Here is a 12533-nt window from a genome sequence, read left to right as displayed (position 1 = left end):
TATCCAGCACCATAAAGTAAAGCTGCTTACACATCGCATAATCCACTCGTCACTGCAGGCAATTGCAGACTTCTGCTCTCCTGTATAAGGCAGGATGTGTTTGCTTTTCAGGATGGGAACCGCCACACTGAGCAATACCAGATGTCTCTCTCACAGCAGCTGAGATCAGCCACTTCAAATGAGGGGGTGAAACACCCTTCAGCTGATAGAGGAATGCAGTTTCTTCCCGATCCACCAACCACTGGCTTGTGCCTTTGAGCACAATGATTTGCTCTTTGGGATGAAAAATTATTTTAGCCATTGCTGCCTATCCTTCCTCAACACTCTAAGCCTTTTCCAACGATGCTGAATTTTCAGTCAAAATCTGTTCAACTGATGTTTTTTCAGAAAAGAGGAAAACCAAAAACTAAGTTCTGAAGACCGGCAAGCAGAAGTGCATGATGTGCCTTTGCTGCAAGCACTTATCTGCACTGATAGAGATCCGCGTGGAAAACCATCAATGTCAGCATGTACTCGAGTTCTGCACACCCTACTTCCCCTGCTCCTTGCAGAGCTCATTTTCTCAGGACCCAGCCCTTGGAGATGCTCTTCATCCCCACCCATCTCCCAGGCCTCCTCCATGAACAGCCTGAATCACCCTCACTTCAGGACACCCCTCCCTGGGCCTTCACTCACTAATTACATATAAACAGCAAGACTCTAAACAGGAAATTATTTTGTGTTCATTCTTTTCTTTTTGCAATAATTTCTCCTCATGGATCAAAATAAATCCATAACAACAAGCATCAAACAAAGGGGAAAAACAAATCAACTGTATGTGTGGTGGATGATTAGAGGCCAAGAGCCTCAGGATGCAACAATTTGACTGTCCTCTGATCCAGGACAGCTGGGTACTAAAGAAGAGATGCGGACTAATGCAGCACTAACTGGGGATTCAGCCAGGAATAATCCTGTTTAGCTTGGCTCTCTGTCTCTCTTTCCAGGTCCCACAACTCACCTTTCACTGATTAATCCCAAATCCATCTCTTTCTTGTTGATAAAACAGACTTTTGGGCACCTCAGAAAATTCAGGAAAGCCTTTGCCCTTGCACAGCAGTTGTCTTGTGCAAGTCTGTGGTCATGGAGCTTCCCCTTACATGTTGCAACTACAGCCAAGGACAAACGGGAGCAACTCAAAGCTTAAATTGTAGAAGTGTATAGACACTTGCATTTTCCCACAGGATAGAAGCTTTTCCACAGAGCAGGGAAAAATCAGCAGTTGGCATAAATTATGCCAGCTCTTCCACTAAGGTTAATAACTCTATGCAATCTAAAAATTTCCAAAGCAGCCCATATCTAAGAGACATCACTGAGAAGAAGGATTTTGGGAAAGCAAGCAAACGTGTTTGGCCAAGGAAGCTCCCCTCACTGAACAGTAGGGTTAAATCAGCAAGGGATTTTTTAAATGTTTCTTTGGCAAAGCAAACCTGAACCTCTTAAACAGTAGATCAATACGGGAGAACTCACTTAGCCTCTAAAGAATCTTTGTGTCAATGCTGCAAGCTACATTTCTGCCATTAAATAACACTAAAGCAACTCTGAGTCCTTCTCCAAACTCTTCCTTACCTGGAACTCAAACCAGTGGATTGCTTACCAATAATGACATAGAATTAAATTCAATTTAGCTCTACATTACCTTTTAAAAGTGTTTCTCTCAGCCTTTTTGCCTATGTTCATGTTTGAAATTTCAGGGCAGTAATGTAATATTCAACTCCAGGTCTGTTTTGGGGTGTTAACCTTCTTTCCATCAGACAGACCTCTATCTTAAGAACCTAGTGTGCCATTGCTCAATCCTGGTAAAATGCTTACTGAATGCCTCCAGAGTAACAACTCAAAGATGAGATCCACGGTAATCAAATAAGGAAGAAAGATGGAAGACAGGATAATAAACATCTGGTTTATCAAAGCTAAATGAAATGTAATGTTAGCCTCATTCCACGTCCAGAAGGTGACAGTCAGAGCCACCATTGCTGCGTCATACCTGTAGGAAAGTAACGACCCCAAAAGGAGTTTGTACCGGCTGCATCTGAGGGTCTTCTGTCAATAACATATGCTGGATTCTAGATTCACTGTTGTCCAAAGGGCTGTGCCATGATACATGGTCACCACTGCAGAAGGTGTTTTCTGCAAGGAAGAGAAGCAAGAAATATTTAGTCCATAAAGTCTGCCAGCATATTCCTTCTGTTAGCATCTGCTCCTGACTGCTGCCAGGCAGGGACCTCTGGTCTGGACGAGGACAGTCGCTCATGGCTATTCACAGTGACTGCCTCCAGCCAGCTCTGCTGAGTCTCCGAGTCAGCTGAAGCACCTGAAGCAGGAAAGGAGTCTCATTGAGCCATCTGAATTCAAGCACTGACTTTAAAATCACCCACTCTTGAGTCCTGTGGCAAAAAATGTTGTCCTGCTTTGATATTAATCCCAACACAGGAATACCAACAAATAAAGTTAGCTTGTCTCTCATTTGCTATTTGTCTTGTTTTGTGAGAGGGCACAGAGAGTCAGCAGGCCATACTGAATGTCTGTGTGATGGTGATTCATGCTTAATTTGCAGCTCTGATTTCCCACAGAGAAAAGGTCCTGAAATGTGAATTAAATACAAATAATATTCTGCTATATCTAATAAAAATCCACAGTCTGCTGCCCAACTTGTGATGGTCTAAGTCAAAGTCACTTTCTCTTCCGATTGTCTGGTGGCTCTGGTGCAGAATTATAATTAATATGCTCCTTCTTACCCAAACAATGAGAAAACCAGTAGGCTATAAATTTCATTCTATGTCAGAATAGACTGCATCAAAACAAAGAGCCAGAAATTATCTGTCCTTCTTCACAACTGTAAGCATTCCTTTCTTTTCTTCTTCTTCTACTTAGAAAGACAAAACCCCCAGATAATCCCATGTTCCATAGCTGATGCACGCCAGAAGGCACACCAGAACCCTTCTGTATGCTGCTGTCCTATCACAGGAAAGGCTAATGCTTGCTTTCTGGGTGAACCAGAAGTAAAACAACCAGCCATGACCATTTTCACACCAATTAAAGAATGCTCCATTTGTACACAGATCCTAGAGCACGTGTGCAATAATGCTGCCTAGCCCACTGCCTTGTCCTCAGGTCTTGTCCTCTTGTGCTTGTCCCACTCCAGGCAGAGCTTTTATAGCACATACAAATAAACAGCCTAGAATCCATATTCTGCCCTCTGACATAGGTATAGTGTCCCAGGGATGAACTGAGTACTGCCTGCCTGCTTCCAAAGTCAGTGGCAAACAGAGAGCCCCTCTCCCTGACCAAGCTCATTGATGAAGGCAGTTTGGGCTGCAGTCCTCACTGTGGTCTCTCCCAAGGCCACATTTAACAGGAGAGTGGGAAGGGATGCCTTGCCCACTGGAGGAGGACTAGGACTTCACTGCAGACTGGAAAATATTAGTGGTTACTAGAGTTGCTGTCTGTCGAGACTGGAACATCTCACATGATACAGAGCAGGATCCAATTCAGAGAAGTGTTCTCTGTCCTGCAGCTACAAGCAGATGTGGTCCTGGATCTTCACCTAACCTTCCCACATGACCTTCCAAACACATGTCAATAGGACATCTCTTAAATAACTATCGATAGGGCTTATCTGAGAATCCTTGCACGTGGCAGCTTCTGCAGCAGCAAGAGAGAAGCAGCATTTGCCAGCAATTGCAGCTTTGTCCCCAGTCACATTAAACAACAGACACCGAGGAATCGGGTGCTTGCACGCCACTCACCGTGCATCAGCACCACCACGACTGCGTGCGCATCCTCTTGGCCAGCAGCAAGTGCAGGTTGCTTCGAGGGAGCCATCAGCGGCAGGCAGGTAAACTAATGAGGGTTCTCTCGCAGCTGCTGTAGTTAAAAATACTCGCAGTCATCTCACTGATGAGCTAACTCATGCTCACCCATTCCTGGGTTTAATGTAGGGTGTCCCGGGCAACTCATAGTTTCTCCACCAGGTGTCCCCATTGGTGTGTGTTTGAACATTTATTACATATGTTTTTTCTGATGAATTTCTTGGACAGCTCATTTGATTAAGAATTAAAATAAACTCCAAATACCATAAGGAACTTGGCCCGAAAAACAAGCCATGTAGCAGAAGTGTTGTGATAAGTAAGGGAATGTTTTCCTTAGTTAAAATTAGGAAAGAAAACATAGCAAATGCAAGCCGCTCGAAAGAAAGAGTTTATCATTATGTACACTAAATCACAGGCTTTCAGCTCTGCAACTGAAAGGAGTGGTTCAGATATTAATTTACTTTCGGAGTTGGGGAAATATAAGCAGACAAAAATGAAAAACATTTTTTTTTTTTTTTTTTAGTATCAAAATTGGATTAAAGAAACAGCACTTAGAATGTTGCAAAGGATCTTGTGATATTTTCCAGGTTAGCCAAATTGTGGCTTGTTACTTTTTTTTTTTAAAATTATAAAAGCCTCTCAGTCACAGTTTTCAGGAATGAAACAAAGCCACAAAGACCTTATTCTTGGGCCCTGTCTTTATACCACAACATTTTGCCCATCAAATGCTCACACAATTCTATGCTGATCGATCGCTGCATTTCACTGCTGGTGCTGCTTCTCCTGGGAAAGCCCAGCCCGTTTAGAGCAGGTTTTCAAATGCAAATGTCTCTGCTGGAAACCCACCTGTTTACATCCATGTGAACACTGAACACTTAGAAAATCTCCCTCTGTCTTGCATGCGCACGAATACCACAAAATTCACACTGACTACTCAATTAAAACACACAAAAAAATTCTGCAAATAACATGAAGCCAAATTAAAACCTGTAAGAGTGCAAGAAATTCAGAATTACAGCCTGAAACTCAGCACCTCCTTGCTGCATTGTAACCCATGTGGAATGTAAGATCAGCTCTTGTACAGAGACCACTGCAGCACTGAGGACAGCTTGAATTGCAGGACTTGTAGCCACAGAAACTAAGAAATTACAGAAACAAAGGACTAGATAACCACTTGCTCTTGCCTCATGGTGGAAACACAGATGAGCATCCTCCCTTCCCACCTTTCACACTCATGTTTTCAAAATAAGACAATCAAAATCTTTCTAAACATTTAAGTTTGAAACAATGTTTTACTCATAAAATCCTAAAGTTTTCATAAACGATTCCAAAGTAAATTTATAACTAAATTTGTGGCTTTCACAAATGTCGAATTAGAATATAAAATATCCAAATAAATCCTCAAAGTCATCACAGCACAGATCGATGTGAAAAGTCTCCTGTGGTTTTTGCACCTTTCTATCATTTGCAGTGCTGTCAATAACACACTCTGTACAACCTGCCTTTCATCCACAAACACGTACGATGTGCTAGTATTTCCTACATGTATATACATATTTCCATAAAACCAAGAGATGAGTAGGCACAGGACACATGCACTCATCTCAGGTACATGAGGAGCACAAACACCTTACAAGGAGCAACACGCTTCAGTTAGGACATGCCTAACAGCTTCTTTTGTTCCCAAAAACGCATCCCCGTATCTCTCATACCATGTGGACTAACCTGAGGAACAGCCTGCCACCTCCAAACTAATTTCTGACATCTGTTTTGCACTGCTATGAACCAAGGATGGGACTAGTACCTTCAGTGATAATGATGCCAATATGGGTCTCTCAACAACATTCATGGTTTTATAGCCATACCTCTCAGTACACATGTTGATGCCTACTGCAGATATCAAACGAGACAGCTACACTCACAACTGGAAGCTACTTATATACAAAATACTTGAAAATACAGACATGAAAATAGGTATTAATAAATATGTAAAAGAAACATTGTATGTAAAAATAAAGATTACAGGAAGACGTTTATGTCCATGGAGCACTGACCCAGTCTGACAGGACTCACTACTACAAGCATCCCCAAACAATTTCTAGTTTTAGGCCAAAACATGACTCCCCTTTCAGATAAGCACAGAACATTCCTTTGCAAATTATCTCAGTTTAGTAAACCTCAAAGTTTACAGTCTCGGCAACAAAGCTGGTTCTGCAAGTATCACATCACACCACCGATGCTAACAGCCTCTGCTTTATCCAAGCCCATTAACAGAAAACTACCCATCTAACAGCTTTCACTCTTAACAAGCTCTGCTACGACAACCCTTTTGACCTGCTGTAATGCCGTGCAGATTAGCACCTATGGCAAAGTTTCTTAATGGTTTTGAGGAAGGATTGAAGCACAACAGCTGTTACAGAAGTCCTTTTGCACTGTATTTCCTAATGAGACAAAGTAATTTGCGTCCAGAATCCAGGAAAAGGTGAGATGGCTTTCAGCAGTAGCTGTGAAAAATAAAAATCATGGACTTCTACTGAACAAGCACCCTCTCCACCATTACAAGGAGCAACAATCGGTCTGGGAGCAGCAAATGCCAGGACTCGAGTGTCATGTGCTGCTGCTGCAGACTTCTGCTTCTCTGAACTTCTGTATTACCTGTCTCCACAGCAAAGCCAACAAGAGATGTGACCTGTCCAGGGAAATAATTTTATATAATCGGAAGAGTTTGACGTATTCTTGTAATAGCAAGCCTCAAACCAGTTGGTGTGTTCCCATGCTCAGGAGTAAGCTTGGAGAAGACTTCTATGAATGGGGGAACTACGGATGCTCTCTTCTCTGTGGGTGAGCATGTTGTGGATGGACACACCATAGCCTAAGGAGGAAGGACCTCAGACTAAAGCTTTTACTGCAGCTATGGCATGCGCTGGAGGACCCTATCTAGGTTCACTTGTGCCTAAGGTCAGGCGCAACACATCTCCACTCCTCTCCACTGCAGAGGGCACAGTTAGCATTTTTACTCACCTGTTCATTTTTACAGTCCTTGTAAAACAAAGTCTCTCCAAGAGCCCTACCACACTGTTAAGTCTGTTTGACACTGGCCAGCAGGTTCAAACACCATTAGGGTGGCGCAGTAAGTCTTTTTTCCCTAGGTGAGCACAGCAGAAACAACAGTCATCAGAAAAAGTTACCAGGGAATTGTCAAATCTGTAGGACAGATGGCAAGGCTCAGAAATTATCTAGCCATCAACAGGAGGAATTAAGTAGCAAAGGAACTGAAAGAAAATATGTTAAAAATATTAAATCCAAAGATATTAGTGTATGGATAAATCAGCAAATCCTCAGGAGTAAACAAAGGCTCTGATTTACTGTATCCGAGCTGATTCAGAAGGGACTGCTGTTGAATACTTCTGCCCCACAGTAAAACTGAGCTGGTTACATGTTCCCTCCATGGAAGGAAGAGCTAAGCTACCTGACCTGCCTCAGAATAGATACCTATCCTTCAGCAGTTACCATGGGAGCACTGGATGTGTTGTAAATACACAGGCTTGCTTACAGTAACCTCTTGGACACTTGCACTCTTCCTGCTTGGAAAGGGCACTAACAGGACTCAAACCTAACACAGCAAGGTGACCCATCCTCACAGATTTGAAAAGGGTTCTTTTTCTGCAAGTTTGTGTTTTAACAAAAACTACTGATTTTTTTCTTTTTTTTTTTTTTTTCCTTTCTGTTAGGGAATGCTGATTCCATGAAATCAAACTGCTTCACAGGGAGGTATTGATTTCATAAGAACTCAACAAGGAAATCATTAAAACATTTCATTTCAAACTTACTATTTTATTTCATAATTTATAATAGCAAAGCCAAAGCCTCTCTCTAGCTTTACAAAAATGAGAAGCCTCTAAATTTCCCATAGACCAGCTCTTGTACCATTCTATTATGCAAAAGCAGCATCTATAAGACAGTTATACCAGACCACTCTGTTAAGTTTCCTATATTCTGAAGTCTTTAAAATGTCATTATCCATTTTCTTTTACAGCCCACATAAAGCAGGTGAGGTTCCTTCATGCAGCAATGGTCATAATTCAGCTGCGCAATCTCTCCTAACTTTACTATCCAACTGCTCTATAATGAGAACTGGGGAAATAACTCAGAGGGAACCATTCCACTGTAGACTAGTAAATTTTCTTTGTGTAACATCGCTCATGTATTTTCTTGACGTGCATTCCCCCCCACCTTTACTTTGACTAAATATAGCTGATGCCTAAAGAAATAAAACCAAGTCATATTCTTGGCCTCAAGATGTTTTATAAACAGTGTAATGTATGCAATCTACGGTTAAGAGGTGTTACCTAGCTCTAGAGAGAAACACAGATTACTTCCCACTGTATTTTCAATTTATTTTTTTAAACCTGCCCATTTCGCTTGTATGGAATCCTGCTGGGAGCCCTTATTCCCTGTGGCTATTCAAGGGAGTAAGTTGAAAAGGACAGCAAACTGAGACAAGTACTAGGAGCTAAGAGAGCTCCATCCAAAAGGTGGTCCCCAGGCTGAATCTGCGTCAGGGAACACCTCCAAGTGAGCTTGCTACCCTGCACCCAGAGCAGATGGGAAATAGCTCTTTGGGCATCTGGAAGACAAATATCTTCTCTTGCACGTGCACTGGGGACTGTATAGAGGAAAACAAGGAGCTGATGCCGTTCTACCAGCAAGGAGACAGCAAGGGAACTTGAAGCATATCTCCTGGCCATGCATGGCCTGGCATACAGTCCCCAGACTAAGTCTGGTTCCGGGGCGGTTTGGACTGCATCACCCTGGTTCATCCAAAGGCTAGAAACTTCCCCTTTCTGACATGGTCACACCATGCAATTCTTCAGATAGATTTTCAAATTAGGAGAATAGATCTGTAGCCTGACCATTCCTCTGTATCTCATGTTCACCTCCTTCGAAATGCCAGCTAAAATGTGCACGGGTTAAACTGTTCTGACTAATCAGTCAGATAAATCCTTCTGGACAGTGTGTTACAGGTTATGAGCTGATACTGCACCGAGTGGGAGAAGCCCTAAGTACGTTAGCTACTACTAAGTGTGCTTGGTTTTGGGAAAACAGCCACCCTACTGCATTCATGTCCTTCAAAAGCAAGTTTCTGTGTCCCTCTCTTGTTTCTGTGGAAAGCCAGGCCATCATTACGTGGTCACTTTATTCTGGGATATGTGCAAGATGATGCTGAAAGAAACAGTCCTGCTTGTCCCCCTGAGAAAGCAGGGGTTACCTGGATCACCCTCTCGAGCCAGTAATGCTGCTTAGCTATGCTAGCATAACACTTGGCACTTCTCTGCTAGCTTGGTCTAAAAAACTATACCCAATAAATTTGCAACAGCATGTGGCACTGGGGATGCTGGCACGCAAACAAGATGACCGCATCCCTCACACAAGCCAGACCTACATTATCTGCATCACTCAGCGGCTTGAAAACTCGCTGCTCTTAAGGGGTACATACCTGCATTTTGTATTCAATCTCAGCTAAACTGCAGGCAGCAAGTCACAGACGTCAGTCCACATAACTCAGAGAAATTCCGTATTTGAGGGCAGAGCAAACAAGGATTTCGACTCCATGACTTATGGGTGCAGGAATGTTAAAAAGGCCCCCAGTGAGTTCCTGACCAGCATGACAGTGATGCAGCCAGACGTTTAAATTGAATGCAGCTTATCCTATACTTACAGAAACAATGTAATTTATTGCGCTGCTATTACCCCATGCATGGTCTGTGTAATTTATTATATAAATGTATTTTCTCCAACACATTTTTAATATTCAGTCTGGCTTTGTTAAAAAAAAAGGTAATCTGGCAATCTGTCACAAATAAGATTTGATGCTGTTTTTCAATACCATTTTGCAGACTGAACAGCTAGAATTAATTGAGAGAAACTAAGGGCAGATGCAGAATCCAACACTGAAATGTATTAGCTGTATTTTTCACCAGAGCTACTTAATACATTTCTAACTAGCTCAATAACGGATATAAGCAAGCATACAAAGACATAGCTATAACAAACCAATACAAAAGCTAAAGGTGAAAATCATGTCTAAAAATCTCAAAGTAATACTGTTATTGCAACTCATTGTATAGATGTAAATTAAAAAAAACAGCATATAAAGACTTTATTTAGACTCATTTGCCAGCCACATTTAATTAAGATAATCCATGGATAATCAAATTAATGCTAAATTCAGTCATCTGCTTAATTTCCTAACCTACAAAGGACTGCACACATGGATTGGTAAAGGGGAAAAACAATTGTGATACAATCTGTGGGACCCGCTGGCAGTTAGTTTATAATTTCAAGTCAAGCTGAACGTGTTTTAAGGAAAGGAAATACAAGGAAATAATAGAATCCAAGCCATGATATATTTGAACTACATTATAAAAATGCTTTTCCTCCCTGTTTTTCTTTTTCAGTTAGCTTTGCTACCCCTTATCTTCTGTCTGGGAAACAGGAACTGCCCCAGCCCGGGCACTCCAAAGAGGTGCAAATTCACGAGGTGCTGCTGCCTGCTGCAGACATGCAGCATAGACAAGATGCCTTAGGAAGAATTAAATCCCTGGAGTACAATTAAACAATAGCTCCACTGCAGGGATTCAAATTAGGCTTTTAGAAACAAGGGGCCTAGGCAAAAGGTTCTTTTTAAAAAAAAAAAAACAGTGTGGAAAAAACAGATTATCAGTACTGTAAGGACTGCTTGACCTCTGGGCTTTGAAGACAGTTTCAGAAAGCAGAAGTATGATGCAGACTTTTTTAAAAAATTGATCAGCAGGTTTAAAATACAAAGTTGATTACTGCACAGCTCTAGGGTGTTAAGTCTGGAAAATTAACGAGCCTCTCAAAAGAGCCCCATCAATTTATGCAAGCATATATAAACTTATTTGATCATTTAAGTCTCCTGGACTGAAAGCCAGACGAAGGGCCTCCCATGCCTTCCCAGGGTACATCACCAGCAGGACATCGTGATTCCTCACTCCTCCATGCCCACTCAGAGCCGTCACTCACCCCTACTGGCAGTGGGATGGTGGAAAATGTGTCTCGCTGTACTGCGGCTTCCACTGATGGAGTTGCAAATGCTGCTTTTCTTATTACAAAGTAGATCCCATGCACCCGGATGCCTTACGTGACATTGCAGAATGTAATATTTTAGCTGAAAAACAAATGCTAAAATGCTATCATAAAATAATCAGTTTGGTTCTGGGCCTCCTCTACCTCTTCTGTTTTCCAGGACATTTCTTTCCATCCCTTACACATCTGCGTGTCTGGCTCGCTCCTTCTCCCTGCCCATCTCTACGCACGTATACAATTTCCATGACTGCAGCCTCCGAGAATTTCTCACGCAGGCTCCCAGCGAGTGACTCCCGTGCCCAGGGCACGCTCCCACCCTCTGCGAGCGGTGGGCCCCCTGTCCTCTCCCTGACTCCGTACAGCCTGCTCCGCCAGCCACCTCCTCCCACGCTTCCTCTCCTTCCCACAACTTCATTCAGCTCCTCCACGTCTGCTCCTTACAGCCTTCTCCAGCCCTCGCAGTCAGCAGAGGCAGGAGCTGGCACATCCATCACACTTGGCATCCCCTTGGCATAAGCACTGCCTGGGGCAGGATGCACCTCCCGCCTTGCTTTTGTAACAACACAGTTCTCACCTATCTACAGATTTATCTGCGTGGCTCCCTCCCACAGGGAGGGAAGGCTGGAGGAAGGACTTACCTGGCACTGCTGAGTATGGTGGAGAAAGAAAATGAACACAGATGCAAGCTGCTCCTTCGCAGCCCCACAAAACTCTCCTGCTTCAAGCTCTTGCTCTTCTGTACCTCGTCACTCAGACCCATCGCTCTTGGGTGCTGCAGGGCTGGGCTGCCTTCACCTCCTCCAACAGGCAAGTGGGACAATCTTCTCCTTACCCTCTCCATCCCCCAGCCCAGCAACCGCAAGGGAGCAGAAATGACGCAAATCCCAAGCTCCAGGCCAGGCAAGAGACCCTTCCACCTCTGTGCAGCTGCACTGCCACCAGCTTTCTGCATCCTTCACCCAAACAAGATATGTTTTACAGCTCCCCTTCAAAGGACAATATTAATAGCTTCAATAGTTTCAGAAACTGAATAGCCTCAGGATGGGGTGGAGGCCCAGGAGCAAGAAAGGATGTTATACAGCAGGATCTCCTGTCAGATAAGGACTCAGCTCAAAATAGGTATTTAATGACAGTTTATTTACAGATTACATGGTCCCACGTGTCCAATTTGAAGAAATACTTGCCTTTCATTTAAAAAAACTTATCCTGTGCTCTGGCATGTGAAAGCCACAATGTTTTATGGTTACCTGAACGTTTCCCAGCCAGGTGCAACTAGAACAAAGCAAGGTGTCTTCAGCAAGGGAAGAGAACTGCATCAGGAGAGAAAAACTTTTTTTCTTGTTCTTAGACCTCCTACATACTTGCACATGTGCAAGCCACCAAAAAGGATGGATGCTTGGATGGACACAGGAGCACCAAGAGACCATACAGTCACTTGTGTTCTTCCCCTAGATATCTACCTATGAGATGTTTCTGTTGAAGAGCTTTCAGGGAGCTTGAAAGGGAAGCAAAGGCAATATCCTTCTCCGAAGGATCCAAAGAAGATGCGAGCAGCTTTTTTTAATAGCCTTCACAGTG

General features: G+C 43.0%; 1 protein-coding gene across 3 annotated transcripts in view; it reads right to left on the bottom strand.

The window, feature by feature from the left end:
• The window catches only part of SUFU (SUFU negative regulator of hedgehog signaling), a 99536-nt gene that overhangs the window by 44698 nt on the left and 42305 nt on the right, over window positions 1-12533 (bottom strand). For all 3 annotated transcript variants that reach the window (XM_075026273.1, XM_075026274.1, XM_075026275.1), the window contains one exon: window positions 2021-2163. In XM_075026273.1, coding sequence (XP_074882374.1) covers window positions 2021-2163 — 143 coding nt within the window. The remainder of the gene's footprint in view (window positions 1-2020; window positions 2164-12533) is intronic.

Source organism: Buteo buteo, chromosome 4, assembly GCF_964188355.1.
Source record: "Buteo buteo chromosome 4, bButBut1.hap1.1, whole genome shotgun sequence".
Taxonomy (NCBI): domain Eukaryota; kingdom Metazoa; phylum Chordata; class Aves; order Accipitriformes; family Accipitridae; genus Buteo; species Buteo buteo.
The sequence above is the reverse complement of the archived record's forward strand: the minus strand, read 5'-3'. Positions and strand labels throughout refer to the sequence as shown.